At 39.1% G+C, this 17,048-nt stretch overlaps 1 protein-coding gene across 12 annotated transcripts in view; it reads right to left on the reverse strand.

Moving 5' to 3' along the window:
- MAGI2 (membrane associated guanylate kinase, WW and PDZ domain containing 2) overlaps positions 1-17,048 on the reverse strand; it is a 703,759-nt gene that overhangs the window by 55,911 nt on the left and 630,800 nt on the right. For 7 of the 12 annotated variants that reach the window (XM_088165869.1, XM_088165868.1, XM_088165861.1 and 4 more), the window contains 4 exons: positions 13,990-14,084; positions 7,921-8,113; positions 6,851-6,937; positions 4,658-4,906 (listed from right to left, as the gene is read on the reverse strand). In XM_088165869.1, coding sequence (XP_088021995.1) covers positions 4,658-4,906; positions 6,851-6,937; positions 7,921-8,113; positions 13,990-14,084 — 624 coding nt within the window. The remainder of the gene's footprint in view (positions 1-4,657; positions 4,907-6,850; positions 6,938-7,920; positions 8,114-13,989; positions 14,085-17,048) is intronic. The other 5 variants (XM_088165863.1, XM_088165862.1, XM_088165870.1 and 2 more) reach the window with 3 other exon arrangements.

The following is a 17,048-nucleotide window of genomic DNA, read 5'->3' on the forward strand; positions in this document are numbered from 1 at the left end:
GAGGCTTCTCTTGGATTTATGTTTTTTAGTTAAGACTGCATGTTTCCAGAAATGAAAGAAACTTCTTTCATTAGAGTCTGTTTTATCATGTTTTGAAAATCCAGCAGGCACTGGCATATGCAGCGTAGGGGCAAATTAAATCTACTACTCCTCTTTTGTGAAGCAGGAGGAAGATCATAGCAAGTATGCACAATCTTTAATTTTTTGAAAATTGTTTATTGATTAGGTGTGTATTTTCAGTTTGTTTACACTTTGTAACTGTGCTAATTGACAGTACCTGCTATAGTAAAATTCCTGGAAATATTGCCAAATTTCCAATTTCATTGAAAGTTGCCAGTTAACAAGGTCTATTTACAACACGTGATTTCTCTCTAAAACAATTACAATGTAAAGAGATTGACAGGGGATCACAAGTACTTATTCTAGATGAAGCTGCATCCCAAACACAAAAAGTAAGTGTCAGGAAGAGATGAAGTAGGCAGGGCCAATTTTCCTCCATAAAACTCTAGGACACATTCATGCAGAAATCTCATTCTGGCCACCTCCAGAAGTCTGCAAGTGCTTTTCCATAGGCTGCAGATAGTGAAATTCTCTTGATATCCTAAAAATATTTCCCTAAATGTAATACAAAGTGTAGATTAATCATTTAAATTTAAGTATTTTAGCCGTAATTTCTCATGTGTGGAGAAGGGATGAGAGCCATGTCCCCCTTTAATGTTGGAACAGGATCTGGGGAAGGCACAATAATATATTTTAGAGGCAGTGGAAGTTAATCCTTTCGTTGGAAATAGGTCAGGCGCCTGGACAGGTGTATTTTCTTTTCTTAATCTCTTAGCACTCTAAGATCCTCTGCGTGCTGCACTAGGCAAAATGACTTGCTCCTGGATATACCACTCAAGCACAGCTCTTTATTTATCCACTTTATCTCCTTTTACTGATACAATTTTGAAGCATGGCTGACCTTTTCTACGCCCCTGCTTTGCCCTGTAAAATCTCTTCATTCAATCCTTGTCATTCATTTTCCACTCCTCATCTCCCCACATCAGAACTGTAGTTCAGTGCATGATAATCCCCTGTGCTGGATTAGAGAACATCCCAAGCAATGCTTTGACAAAGAGGAAACAAAATTTCTACCATTATAGACGCAGGAAAATAATCATGCCACAAGAACTGGATGTTTGAGCAAGTACCAGTAAGGAAAAATGACATTCAGATCTAAAAGCTGGCTCCAAAGTACTTAATGTTAATTTATCAAAATGACAGCTATTACAGTGCTGCCCATCACAAAATGTGAAAAATTGGTGTGTTTCCTAATTATGGCTCTAGTCTACCCTCACTCTGTGTCTACATCAACAGTGAGAAAAAAGCATTTTGTATTTTAAAAATTTCTGCATGGCAAAGGCAGGCCCATAAATCAACGGTAACAACAACCCCCTTGCAAACCATATTGAGAGAAAAGCTGACCAAGAGTCTAAGCCTCTTGGAAAAAGAGTTTAATCTCTAATTCTGGGAGCTCCTGAGCCTTTCATGGCTCATTCTCAGGTCAGAAGGAGCAAGAAGCACTCCTAAGAGGCTGTGTGGGAGCAGTGCAGCCCACACTCCATCAGAGGGTGGGAAAGGGATTTGAGACTCAGCACCACAGCTGTGACCTCATGGGATTGTCCTACAGCTTCACAGACAGAGCAAACTCTCCTGGCAAACAGAAGGTCAGCTTTTGTGCAACCCCTTCAGCTCCAGGCCAACTGCAAAGCAGCAAACTAATGAACCTGCAGCTCTGTAGCCAGTAGCAACGTTGCTGGGATGACTGCTTCAATTTTAGCAGTGCTTGAAGCACACACACCTAGTGACACAAAGGGCTTGTCCTGGACTCAGCAAGAGCTGCTGTAATCTGTTGGACTGTAAAATATAGTTTGTGTGATTTCAACAACAAGGAAAATACATAATAATACATAATAATAATACATGCATAATTTATTGCCTTCCTGAGTGAAAGTGGTGATGGTACTTATTCTTCCAAGACCTCAAGTCTTTTGCTCTTGCAAGAAAAGTAGAGGAGGGAATAGAGTTATTGAAATAAACATTCTTAAATCAAAGGAACCCTTCTTCACTTTGCCCTGAGGATGCTCCCAGTGAGACAACTTCCTGGGCACTGCTCCTCCTAACAGTGTCTGCCACTACATGATACTCCCTTTTTTGACCTATTTTTCCCATTTTGATTATTTCAGAATTTCTTTGCAATTACAACATAAACATTTAACTGCGCACGCATGTCTGCATGACATCATTCTGTTCCACATGGGGATACAGGGGCTGGCAACAAGTGCACTGCCTCTGAAACAAGGGACACTGGCACATTTCACTCAATTAACATATTGCTGCTATGAGAAGGAGTAACTGGTAGCATGGTGCTGTGCAGGTCTACATTTTGATAGTGATGTATCATATATTTTGGACAATCCATTTGATATTTTCCTGCTGCTGGTATGCTTTCGACCCCTGATTATGAATTTCAAGAAAAGGATTTTATGTTATTTCAAGCTAGAAGGTACCTCAGGAGAGTTTCTCTGTTCTATTTTCTACCAAAGGGCCCAAAATTTAGAGGCTATATTCTGAATGGATGCCAGTGAGTGCTGAGTAAAAGGGGTAATAATTTCCCTCAATATACTGGCTATGCTTCTGTCAATAAAGCTCAAATTACTTCACCCAAATAAATATTAAGTAAGAGAATAACCTCTCTTACCCTAGAAAGAGTCAATAATTTTTAGATTGTTTTCATTACTGATGACAGATAATGTAATTTTCAGGATATTTTTTCTACTACAGTTTTGTAACAGAATTCATACAGAAAGGGTATTGTCTTCTCTTTTCTGTCACTGTCTATAGCAAATGTAATTTTTTGTTCACTGCTGTTCTTGTAAACTTAGGATTTGGTACTTTTTGGGATCACTGAAATTCAATGCAGTTATTATTTGAATAAATTCTCTTGTCACTTCCACAGCAGGCTGTCATTTCCCTTTACTACTGGAGATGTTCAACTGAGCATCAAAAATGACTGCTTGCATAGTTGCTTGTGGAGAAAGAAAAGTACTGAAAGAACATGTTGGAGGGTAGGAGGCATAGCAGGATCTTGAACCTGGGTCCTTAGTCTTCAAGAGACTATTCCATTCACAGAATTTTTAGTTGCTTGAGCATTTTCTCTTTCTCTTCCTCTCCCCTTTCCCTCTCCATCTGCCCCAACAACAAACTGTCTATAAAATTATTTTCTTGAAAAAATCATGACTGACTTAACTGATTAACATGTATGTACCTCAATGGATTTTTTTTCCTTTTGTGATCTTCTCCAAAGGACTTCCAGTTCTTTGGCTATTATATTCAGTAATGTGAAAACTCAGAGTCCCAAGAGGCTAATTAGCTATGGTTTGTTACAGTAATAATTCCAGCAATCATGGAGTTTTAAAATTCAGCTGAGATAACATGAAAAGCAATTCTTTTAATAACTGCATGGTCCTGAAATACTGCAAAAAAGTTTTCTTTTTCACTTGCTATTGTGACGTAAGGTTTTCTCAGTACTCTTTTAGCTGCTTTTCAGGTATGAATTTAGAAGACTGATGTTTGGCCCAGAAGTTGAAATTGTGATTTTATTTTGTCAGGAACCAATTTCAGGCAAAAGAACAGTTCCTTCAAAACCTATTTTTGTGCAGGGAAAGCATCACATTAGGCTACAACTTGCAAAATGATGAATGTTCTCTTGGTTTTTCACTTCTCTTGGTTTTTCAGCTGTGGTTAGCAGTATTTGATGGGACATGTGGATGTCTCTCAATATAAAGCCTTTTTTTCCTCCTTCTTCCAGAGGGGTCAGCTCTCACTGAGTTAAATGTCATTGGAAAGACCCAAAGGTGCCCCTGTGCCTCCAGCTGCCACTACGTGGGTTTGAGTCTTCTGTAGGTCCTATGTCATATGTCTCACCTCTCCCTAGATGTACCCAGGACAGCTCCAGTGGCACCAGATTTCTATACGAAAGCACTAAAATTGACCCATAGAAAAAATTAGTTTTCTGAACAGAAAGTGAGCTATAATTATTAAAGGCAGATCTTGCCACCTGAGTACTACTGAATACAGAGAGATACAACTATCCCCCTGTAATAAGCTGTAATTTTTATCCTGTCTATACTCCACCCTGCACCTGCATCTAACAAGTTCTCCCATTTTCCAGTTGCTTCTGCAGTCCCATAATTGGACAGCTGTTGTCATAGGGTTTGCTGTGATCTAAGCCTTTTTTCAACTTGCTGAAACTTCATCTTGATTTATTAAAAAAGTCTAATTCAGTTGCATGTAGAATAATTTATTCACACAACCCTATTTGTAACTTACAGTGTCTCTGACATAGCAACAGAGAAAATCTACTCTGTGGGTGAATCCTCTATTACACTGATAGTCAAAGAAGCGTGGGAAGCACAGGGCTCGTGGGGCCAGAACAATCTTTGGTTTTGTCCAAGACAAAACAGACAAACAGCGCCCCTGAATAAATATTGAGAGTATCTTCAGTTTAAATCTCTTCAGTGATAAATTATTAGCAGACAGGTTTAAATTAACTATTTTTTTTTTTAATTTGGGGCAAACTTAGAGCAATATGAACTGAAAAACAGGATTTCCTTACTTATTGTGGAGCCAGACTCGGGCCTGTTGAGGGAGCTGATGATGACAAAGCCAAAGCCTTCGTTCTCCTTGCGGTGGATCACCACGTCGCTGGTTTGCAGGCTGTGGCTGGCGAAGCCCTCGGGCGGCGTCGCGTTGCTGCTGGAGGCAGCGTGGTTGCTGTTGGCATAAGTCGTGTAGTCACTTCTTGGGGAACTGTGGTGAGTAGACACCGAGCCTGGGCTTCTGCCATTCTCTGGGCAGGGCTCTCCTACAACATAAATCACACCAGTGTCACAGCCTGGCTTGCTCAGTGTCTCTGTGACTTACAGTACATTTGCTAATGCAACATGAATACAGTTGACTGTCTACAGACCAGACTACCCCAAGGATTAAACTAGGAGCTGTAATAGATGCAGAGAGACAGGAATCTACACAATTATGCAGAACATTCAAGAGTAATCAGATAAAGCAAGTATGAACACTGACTGCTACGCTAGCTAAAAGAAAGGAAACTAAGAAACAGAGTCTATCTAGATTCCAAAAACATTACCAAGTGCTAATCCCTTGTCTGCTGGTGGATCTGTCATCAAGAGGAAAATGTGACCATCTAATCCAATAAAAAATTATTTGTATTTGGATTACAAGAGTTTAAGCAGGGAGCTAACAGAGTAATTAGGATTAGCTGCATAATGTTCTTCTTAGAAGTTGATTAGCATGTTCAAAAGATGTTCAAAGAGCAGAGCTGTTATACAATGAAAAACGATCACAAGTAGTTTTTCTGTGGGTGTCATGGCAGAAGCAGTGGTCATTTAAAGGTTTGGAGATGCTCCTGTCTGGCAAGTTCAAAAGGGTAGAAGTGAAAATGGAGTCCATGCACACTTTAGTATTGCTTTACAGTAACAAGAACAGGAAACAAGTTAAAACTTGTGGGATTACATATTTTTTAGTGTGAGCACTTTGACAATTGCAAACAGTAAATTTACACTTCCAGATGGGGGAAAAAGATTTATATCCTTTGCAGATCTAAGTTGTTTACACAAATCAGCATTTATTGACAATTTTAATACAGAACTTTCAGATAAATGTAAGTATTATGTTTTCTATTTGGAACAACAAGAGTGGCAGAGTAATTTTACTGAACATGTGAGGAGCTCCCACATATACACATACATCCTAGGTAGAGAGTTTGCAAATTAGATCTTCAGTGTGTGTATATATTAATAAAATAAACAGCATCCAAGGACAAGCTGTTGTTTTCTCAGTCAGGTGTGTCCTTTAGCAGTCCTTCTGCAACTATGAAATAAAGTAATTAGAGAGCATAAAGAGGGAGAAAAACAAGCAATTATCATACTCCTGAAAATCTCTAAGAGTTATCGAACCAAATCTGCAACTAAATGCCATAGTCAGCTCTCATTTTCTGGCTGTCGTGCTTCAGAAAACTGAATATTGTTTATGTCAGTATGGCTGCAACAGAAAGGAAATTCTCTTACCGTGCAGAATGACCAAGAGCTGGCTTGGCCATAAAAAAATGCAATTGAATGCCATTAAATATAGGAAAAGAATGATAAAGAAGGAAAAGCTTAAATGGCTATTCGACTGTCAACTGTGCAATAGATATTAATGAAAAAAATTGCATTTTGCTCCTGCCTGTGAAAAAACTGCATTTTAATCCATGTGGTTTGAGAAATCACATTTTCCTAATGAATTGTTTTCCAGATCTTGTGAATTGTGGTTTTCTGTTCCAGATCTGGGTAAGTACATATAAAAAATGGTAATTCCAGGGCTAAGACACGTATATCAGCTACAGACAGGTAAGGAAAACCCCAGATCCCTCTGTTGTATACATTCATGCTACTGAGAAATACCCATGAAATCAATTGGCCTGATGTATTAGTATAGCATTTTTCAGTCACGCCCAACATCAGTTGTTTTAAATTTTCCCACAAAGCTTATGTTGTAACACACCACATTAAAATCCCGCTCAGCTCCTGAAATGCTTAAACATTAATGAGCTACATGCTACATTCCCTGGTGTGGCACTCTCAAGGCCCAAGAATAACTTCAGGTGTTTTACCAGCTTGCTTATTGTCTGCACCAGGAGCCCAGGCTGGCTGGCAGACCCTTTAACATTTAAGCAGCAGCAGCAGCAGCAGCGAGGGCCGGCTTTGCCCGCAGTGTGCCGGACGCGGCCGAGGCGAGGAGTTGGCATTACCTTGGTTATTGGCCATTTTCCTCGCGCTGGGGGAGCTGCGAGGGGGCGTCGCACCCGGCGCGGGGGCACCTTTCTGGCTGGAGGACTCTGGAGTCAGTAACAGAAGAAAGTCAGTCCCGCAGGAGCACGGCTGGCAGGGAGCTGCGGTGCCGCAGTGGGAGGGGGACTGCGAAGACGAAGGTGAGTGGGTGGGCGGCTTTTTGGCACAGGAGCGAAGGGGAACGGCGCAGGCAGTGACAGTGGATCTAGGGCACGGGCAGGCAGAAGACAGGACAGGCTGGGAATGTGGTTTTGCTCATTTCTGGTACCTCAGTGAAGTGTACTCACCAACAATGTTCTAGAAGTTCTTAAATAAACTTCTTTCCTCAAGTAAGCAAAGGTTGTAATGGAAGGTCATCAAATTATCCCATTAAAGCTTTAATAGGTTCTGCCACACACATTTTTCAAGGTTCTGATGTTTTTCAGCAATTGGGACTGAGCCAGTCTAAACATCTAATTTACTACATATACTTCATATTGGTTTAGGTTCATTTTCTGAATCTGTCTGCTTGACAGAAGAATCTGGCCCTATTCATATGAGCCACTTGTTCCCTACAGAAGATTTTCAGCCAGCTTGCATTGGAGTTCAGTGGGAAATTCCAGATGACATCAGTGAGACCAGAAATGGGCTTTTAACACATACAAGAGTGAAATGAGTTCCTGCCCTGTACAGTTAAGAGTCTTTGAGCCTTTCTCTTATTGACATAGTCAGCTCAAATGGCTTTAACTCAGGTGAATGTTTAGTCCCGAAAGTGGACTAAAGCAGACAGCACAGACCAAGACAGCATGGAACAAACCCAGAGCACTTATGATCACCACACCAGGGTTGCCAGTATGTTTCCATTTCTGAAGGAAACAACACTCAGTTGTAGTATTTTTGTCAGAGAAACAACGGACACATATTTACAATTCTTTCCTCAAAACGACACAATCAATCACTTTGATTTCCTCTATTTTTTAAAAACAGCACTTGTTTGTGCTGCCAGCACTGGGATCTGTTTTTCCTTTCACCCTTCCCAGCCTTCACTCACCCGTGGGTAGCACCTTTCTCCTCACAGTAAGATTCACCTGCCCGTTTCGGGCAGCGTTATGCATAAGATCAATCACGTATCGGTGGGTTTTGCCGGCCACTGGAATCCCATCTACGTACACCAGCTCATCACCAGGATGGAGACGACCATCTCGGTCTGCTGAGCCCATGGCAATTACTGCTCCGATGAGGATCTAGGCAGCAAAGAAACAAAGTCCTGTCATATATTACACCGAGCCTCCAGTTTAGTGACATGAATATTGCAGGGATTTAGCAGAGGTGAAGAGATCTGTGTGTGTCTGAAAGCTGTGCTCGTCCTCTCATGGGTATGACTGAAGATGCTTCCTCGCCTTTGGTAAGAGGGTAAGGTGTTTCCTACCTGCAAAGGAGAAATACACCAGAGAATCCTAATCTGAGTTCTGCTTGATGTGTTCAAATCAAATAATCTGTCTCTAAGGAGTGTTGAGTTTCTACAGACTACATTATCCAGAAGACTTAAAAAGACTAATTCCATGTAAGGATCTTTTTTATTTAAAATTAGCAAGCCTATGTACTTCCTGTCAAAGGTTCTTCACAGCTGTGTGATTCAAGCACCTGGAGTCACATACCTGAGGTCAGCACTGGAAGTGACCCCGCTACACAGAGTTTGCTTTGGGACTCTTTAGGGGAATAGAAGTACTATATTAAATGCTATTACTCTTAATGAATGATTACTCAGGCAGTGCTTGATTAAAATGTAAAAAAAGAGGAAAAAATGTCAGTTTGTTCTGGGCAGATGTTGTTTTCCCAAATCAACATTTAAATGTAGTTTGCATTGGACACATAAACTAGTAAAAAATCTTTCCAAAACCTTGTAATGAATTTCTCCATTTTCTATGCAGATAATTTGACATAATTTATTAGAAGAAGATGTATATATTTTCCCCATGGAATAACTGCTAGAACAGTTGAGATTGATTCAAACAAAACCTGCTTTCTTTGAAAGAATATTAAAGCATTCACAGAGTGTGTTCCAAATTTTCTGTTCTCTTTTTCAGTGTGAGACTGAGCGCAAAATGATGGATAGAACATGCCATGTGACAATCTGCTTTAAACAATAAAAGATAAAAGATACGAAGCATTGCTTTTCAGGATGAATTGCAAAGGCTAGATGTGGTAGTCACACAGGTGGGCCTGTGGTTTTTTTTTGTGGTCTTGCTGCAGAGTTGCAAGTATCTCAGCATAGTGTTTGAATGAAATCCCCTATGGAGCCTGGAGAATTTTCCCCAGTTTTTAGCCTCTCTCTGGCTTACTTTTGCTTTCAAAACTTAGCAAAGAGAGAACATGATGCGGCTTTTTCCTGCTTTCTGGTGTTCCTGGGATCCTATTAAGCAGTGCCAGGCTGAGTGGCTAGAGACGCTGTTTCAGGTTCTCCATTCTGTTCTTCAAATGGTGAAATAATATACCTCAAAGCTTTGGAAAATGCTTTGTGCAAAATTCAACTATGAAATATGTATTTATGCTCCTTTACCAGACGGAAGAAAAGCTCTCCAAGGCTACGTTCAGCTAGATATCCACAAAGTATTCTCAAAACATTTGAGAATTAGGCATCTCACATGAGTAGGAATTTTGAGAAGAGATGGGTGATAACCTCTGCAGCTTGGGAGATTGTAGGGACTTGCTTCCTTCTTTGGTTTTGTTGAGCATTTGCAGTTTTTTCATAATTTTCTGACAAAATATTAAACAATTTGAACATCTTTAACCTTTGGAAAAATAAAACGCAGATCACAGCGTGGTAGGTCAAAACCGAAAATATTCTTTCTAGTTCTGACTAAGTAATTATTGCTGATATTTCACATGTACACCATGGACTGTGATTTTGTTACTCAGTGTCGGACTCCTAACATAAGCAGCAGTCATACTTCAAACACTTCAGCTAGGTGTGTTTGTCAAGATGATATCTGTTATTTGGTATATTTAATATCCAGAATAACTTAATTTTCCTACTTTTTCATTTTCTGTTTCTGAATTTGTTCCTTATGCAGTATCTATTCTCATTTCATGGCTGAGAAGTTGCCATAATAGTTATCAATTCTACACGTAAAGCACAAATTGGAAAAATATGTATCAGGATTATATTACCTCTGAAATGTGGTTTCATACTGGCACGAGATTGCTTTGAATGCGTGAGGAGAAGGATGATGGCATGTAAGCAATAAAGAGTGTGTTGTAGAGAAAAAGAAAAGTTTCTTCTATTGTTTGAGATTAAACAGGACAAATTCTGGGATTAGGATGATGGTGGCAGAGCCTAATCTGAAATTAAAGCCTGTGTCTATCAATTTACACAGCTTAATCTGCTTTGATATAGACTTTCTTTGTGATTCTTGGTAATTATCCGAATTTGTATTTTATTGTCTCTGAATATAATACAGTAGCTTTACAGGCACATAGAAAAATTTAAGTATATACATAAAGGGTGATTTTAAGAGTCAGTGATGTCTTAAATCCAAGCTAATCATCTGAACTCTGTCTAATCACTGCTAAAATAGGACTTCACAAGGCATGTCCTTATCTTAACATTTTGCTCTATGGATATCTATGTCTTAGAAATGTAGAAAGATACTTAGAATGTATCCTGGCATTGATAATAAAAAGAATACAAACATATATCTTGAGGGCATTTTTGAGAAAAATCTCAGTCCGTCTGTGTTGAAAAGGTAAAACTCTTAGAGAAATTATGTCTATGTACCTATGATTCTGAGTTTGAGCTGCAGAAATGTATGCAAAATACATCTCCCCTTGGGACAGCCATTTGCAACTTCAGTAAAGTTCCAATTTATGTGTTTTTGCAACCTTTCAGTAATATTATAATTCATCATAACAGAGTCAGATTATCTCTAAATCCTTAAATTACTGGAAGAAGTGATAAATAGTTGTTATAGTGCAATATTATAAGATTTGAGAGGTTATTTAACCTGGAGCAACTCACAGTCTTGATATTTGAAATTTTGCAATAAATTTAAGTATTTCCTTTCAAAAGCATTTTTAGGCTTACAAATATGGAAAGTAGAGCAGTACAGCAGCATTTTCTCCTTCTAAGGTGCTAGGGAGCTGATATAACTAGAAGGAAACTAAGCTACAGTCCTTCTATAGTGTCAGTATTATCCTTCCAAAATAACTTTATTTGGATTCTGCTTCTTTGAAAAAGTTATTGCCTTATGCTGAAGAATCCATATTCCTTTTTAGAAATCAAACCACAAAGACAAAAGCTTCCTTTTGTTCTGTGTTACCTGACTGCACAGCAGGAGAGCTGAAATAAAAATTTCAAAGTGTCTCAGTTCTTGTTTCATAGAAAAGGCAGGGGTTTGGAGAACAGGCAAAAACTGCTTCTCCTTTTCTGGAGGTGAAAGGAATGGGAGGCTGCAGGTGGGCTATCCATGGGGGAGCAGGGAAGCAGTGGAGGAGAGAGAACAGAGTTAAGAAGTCTTGTACTTTGAATACAAAATAGAGGGACACTTAAAAGAGTACATCTGTTGTCTTTATTGGAGTTGAATTTGAGCAGTGAAAACAAGATGGGCAACAATGAGGGAGTGAGAATTGAAAACCTCAGCACTGCAACACTTAATTCTAAGAAGGTGCCTTTTTGCCTTGTACATTCCTCAGTTTCAAGTTAGGCTTTTTCTTAACTCCTGAGAAATTGAGAAATTTTTGCAAAGGCACATAAACCCCACTGGATTGATAAGTCTTGGGGACAAATGCTTTTTTATGTGCAAACCATGGAACAGAGATAGCAATCTTGAGGCTAAGGGCAGGCTGAGAGCAATTGTTCAACAGGACAGTGAAATGTGTTAGAGGGGGGTTCACAGAGGGCAGCGTTTTTGGTCCTGCTCTCCAAAAATAGCAAGGTGCTTATCTCTGCACTTGATATCCAGCTATGGCTCTTTGACTTCAGACAGTAAAGTCAGGTCAGTCCTTTGCTGAAGAGACACTAGAAAGAGCTGGTCCTCTGTAATACTTCAGTGCATAATGCATGTGGCTGCAGGGCAAAAGGCTTGCTTCAGAATTTCTTTTCTACTGGATTGCTGAGCAGAGACTCAAGTCTCTCACAACTCCAGCATGTATTATGGATATGAACTACCAGAATATCAGATATTCTACATGAGTTTTCTTTTAGTCCTTTAGCTTGAAATCATTCAGTTTTATATAAATAATCATTTTGTAGATAAGGCATTTGAGCTGCACTTTTTCCCATGATTTTGTCGTAAACCTCCAACAAGCAGAGCCAGTCAGACGCCTTGTGACTGTTTAATTATCCATTTGTAATGAAAGAAGAACTAAAGGAGACACCAAGAGAGCCTCTCACAAAATACTGAACAGCCTTGTAGCCAGGGACACTTTCCTGGGAGATAGGAAATGCCATTAGACGTTACTGTCCAGAGCAGGTAGAAGATTTCCACATCTTCACAGAATCATAGAATGGTTTGGGTCGGAAAGGACATAAAAAATCCTCGAGTTCCAATCTCCCTGCCATGGGCAGGACACCTTCCACTACACCATGCTGCTCAAAGCTCCATCCAACCTGGTCTTAAAGGTTGTGCCTTTCTAGTGCCATTTCCTAACATTCTAAAAGATAAAATGGAACATTTCCACTAACACCTCATGGGTTTCCTTTTAGGCTTCACCCAGTAGGTGTGCTCTGAGAACTTTTACTGGCTGGGCTGCCCAGAAGGGACAGGAAAAAAGCTTAGCTGGAGAATGTGCAGATGATGGCTCATTGGCCTCTTTTTATGTACACTAGGACATGCTCCACAGAAGGAAGTTACATTTCAGAGGGGCTTCAGAGACACTGCAAGTGTAGAGGATGATGCAGTAGTGTGTTGGAGTCCTTCTGAGCACACTTAATATTTGAAAAACCATTGAAAATGCTTATTCTAAGCTAGACTGAATTTCAAATAGCATTTGAAGCATCTTTTTTAGACTACACCGCATTTTTTTCCTTTTATGGGAGACATCAGTAAACTGTTAAGATTTATCAGTGCTTTGACAGATGCTGACAAATTTAAAATCTGAGATTCTTTGATTCTCAAAGCCATGTGCTGGTTAATCTTAAGGCTTGAATAAAAAATACACTATTCTGTATTAATTTGAATATGGAATATATAAATAATCGATCAGGGAATATACAAATCTAATACTTAATTATACATTATCTCAGAAATGTGGTAACACAAGACTCAGACTGTGCTTAAAATTCTGATAGTAAAGGACTATCATTATTGATTTGAGATTAGTCTTAGCTGTCAAACTATAGTTACACCATTGAGGTTTTTTCTGAAAGGGTACTAATTCTGCCTGCTTTCAAAATTATAGTATTTAGATAGATCAGTAATTTATCAAAATGTGTACACATTTGTGGTGTGTCATGCACATTTGACTTTTATTTTCTGGGCTTCTACACTGTTTCTTTTAAATATTGTGCATATGGCTTATTTTATATTATATTTTATTAGCAAACCATCTATGTTCATTTTGTTACCTGTTCTTTGGTTACAGGGGTGCTTCCCTCCTGATGATATAAAACTATCATTTTTATGCCTGCTGCCTCACATGATGTTGTCATTTAACCTGGAACATTGACTATCACTCCCTGGGGAGGTCTTCTGTTTCTGGAAATAAACTGCATCGTTGACCGTGTCTTTTAAGCACATGAATACATTTTGCATTCAAGTTACCTACTCTGAACATGGTTATGGACAGTCTTACATAATTGGATTTTTGGAATCTTCTGCTTAAACTCGATTTTGGAAAGTCCAGATTAAGAGATGCCAGGTCACACTCTGCAGTAATGGGGGGATGACTGATGCTCTGCTTCCACCTTAAGGCCTTTTTATTCTAACTTAATTCTCTGTGACACCTTTTAGATGTGAACAACCTGAGAATTCTGTCTTTTTCTATGTATTAATGGAAGTCATTTTACTTGTAGCCTTAACATGGTGTTCATTTGGGCTCAATTATGTAGTAATATTTTTCTGACCTTCACACAGATTATAGAATCTTGAATGAAAAGGAAAATCAGGAAGGAATAACTCACAGGCTGCCCAGGCTCATCTCCTCCCAGGATCCTGAAGCCAAACCCAGACTCCATTCTCCGAAGGTGAACATCCAGCTCCTTGTAATCAGGACCTGGTTTAAAGAGAAACCCCATTGAGCAAAGCATTTTAGCCTTATCCTGAGAATTTGCATCAACTTCCCTCCCACCTTGTGTTTACTGCACTTGACTAATGGCATCCTGGTTGGACTTGGTGGAAACAAGTGGGCCACAGACAAGGAGGAGAATTGAAAATGTAGGTGTCTCTTGGAAGATGATTATGTTCAGTAGAATATACTAAACCAAACTAGAATACATTCACAGAGGAACAGTATGGAAAAATCTGTCCAAAACAGAGGTTAAAAATGTGTCTTCCTAAAACTGACTGGATAATGGACTGCTGTTCATCCAACTCTGGTCTTTAATTTGTCTTTTCCTTGCTCATTGTTCATTAAATCCTACATAGAATAAACTGAAATGGGAGACAGAGATTCATCAGTCCAACCCACAAAATATGAAAATCATTACAGGCCATATAAGTTCTAATACATATATATGTATGTATGTCTTTTTATGCAATGTAGCTTTTAAGTATTCCACTTCCAGGTAATATCCTCAATAAGAAGTTTTGATGAAAATTATCATTATAAACCTCTTAGTCTCAGAGTTTAAATTGAAAGCTAACATCATTAAGTTGAACTCCTTAATGCTACTCAATTAAAGTCTCAACAGTTTTATGAATCAATAAGGTTGCATTTCCATATGCCTGCCTAACCTGTCTTTAGACATATATTATGTCCTGTAACATATCAGTTGAGGAATCTAGTCTTTTAAAAGTCAGTTTCTTGTAAAAGTGTCTTTAGCTTCATTTGAAAGAACACAGTGTTCTGGGATATAATAATTATTATTAGTATTAGTAGTAATTTAAAATATTATAAAGTGAAACCGTAAGCATTTAGAGGACTAAGAAGTTGTCTGTTGTGACTCTCGCTTTGTCTGCATGCTCAGAATTGCTTTAGGCTCATCACCTAAAGCAGTGATTGACAGGAATGGCATTTCCTATAGACTGCACTCTGGTCTATACATTTTGACACAAAAGCTTTTGGTCAGTGTCAGCTTGTTGCTGACCCCAACAGAAAAAAGGGATGATAAGGTTTATTCCAGCAAACTGCTCAGAAGTGCCTCCAGTTGTGCCGTGTTCCCTCAGGATGAGAGGGATTACAGATGGCTGAAATATGTACTTCAGCAGTTCTCACTTACAGATCTCCCCTCTGAGCCATCAGTGGACACCTCATAAACTGTGGAATTTGGCACATGACAGTCTGGGATTAAAGCCTGATTTGTTTCAGTCAGGTATTATTGCAAAGACTGAGACAGAATGGCATGCACTGGCTTTATACTATGACTGTGCAATAAAAATCTTCTGTAAACAGCAGCAAAGTGCATTATTTCAACAATCTGTATTGGTGAAAGTGAGACTAAATTACAAATATTTCAATTGGTAAAATAAAAGTATTACCTTTCCCCTACCAACTCATATATTGAGAAGACAAACCCAAACAGAACCAAACAGCTTATTACACTGACTTTTGCCATTTATTTGAAGTGTCTCAATACTAAGGAGCAAGTGAATTGTGGGTGTGTACAGTATGTTAGCTTAATGCAAATCATTTAAAAGTTGTGAGAGGCAAAGGAATTTCAGATGAAAGCAATACTTTACCTGGTTTGCTCTGCCTACAAGGATGGGCTTAGCACTAGGGAGATGGTTTTGTATATAGACACAGTGTGATCACCATTTGGTTTAACACTCAAAGGCACTGTCTCCAGCAGTCTGTCACAAACTCAGCAGTGCCTTTATTGTGCACAAGTGAATGAATATGCACAGTTGGGAATGCAGTAAGAAAATAAAAGAATATCAGGTTCTGTAGGATACTTGCTCTGGCAAACAGATGAAAACATCCCTCAGATACATTGACAAAGCTGAGCCAAGCCAGTGTTGGCAACAGACTCTAAAATAAGGGGTTTTATTTGTTTTTAAAACACTGGTTTTCTACCCCATTTAGAATGGAATAGATAAGTCAGGTTGACCATGAAAAAGTTTAGGCTGAAAAATACTGTATAGGGGCATACTTTTCTGTGAGCCCTAACATAGTTTGGAAGCCTTTGGATTAACTGACTGGACTACAATGCTCATCCAGAAGAGGCTTCCTTCCCAAAGACTTGGAATTCTGTGGAGCCCATTGTCTGACAACAGGTCACTGAAAACTACTTTTCAAAAATAATGTTCTTTTCTATTCCATTTGATGACCCTGGATTATCAAGTCTAGCTTCCTGTTACTGCAAACCTCTGCAAGCAAAGAGCACATGGACCTTACCAGTAAAGATACAGGCAAAGAAGACATTGGCAACTGAGCTTGTTTGTGGCCTTTGTTACTAGGTCATCTGCCTTGCAGAAATATAATCTCACAGTATGTCCAGTGACTGACTGCTACACAAAGCTGTGTGCTGTTTGAGCTTTCATGCTGGGTATGATATGACTCCACTGGCTGCACTGATCACCTTTCCATTGCTCTGGAGACAGCTACACCATAGATTCCTGAATTTACATCTCTGGAAGTGGACCTGACTTCTACCCTTGGTTTTTGTGCTTAAGTGATTAATGAAATTAGACAGAAGACTTATTGCACGGCTCTCCAATAATATTAATCTTTCAGTCCAGATTCCTCTAGCAGAACTCTTTAGCTGCTTTCTAGACATTCGTCTTTACATTTCATGCTAAGCACTGTCTTTTCCAGGCTAACATGGAAGTGTTACAGTTATAACTGTAATTTTGTAAAATGTAAAGTATAGATTAATTAAGCACATATCACTTGTTTGGTGTAAAAAATCAGTTACCAGGACAGTCTGACCAACCAACTTTTGCTAAACTCCCTCTGCACTGTTCTCAGTGTATCTCCATATTTGCAGTTAGTCTTTAATCAAAAACATGTTCAAAAGCCTTGCTGCTACTGAGATTCCTTTTTCTTGTTTCTGAAAGACAGGTAAGTTGTTCACTACTTTGT

Source organism: Sturnus vulgaris, chromosome 5 (assembly GCF_052056855.1).
Source record: "Sturnus vulgaris isolate bStuVul1 chromosome 5, bStuVul1.hap1, whole genome shotgun sequence".
Taxonomy (NCBI): Eukaryota; Metazoa; Chordata; class Aves; order Passeriformes; family Sturnidae; genus Sturnus; species Sturnus vulgaris.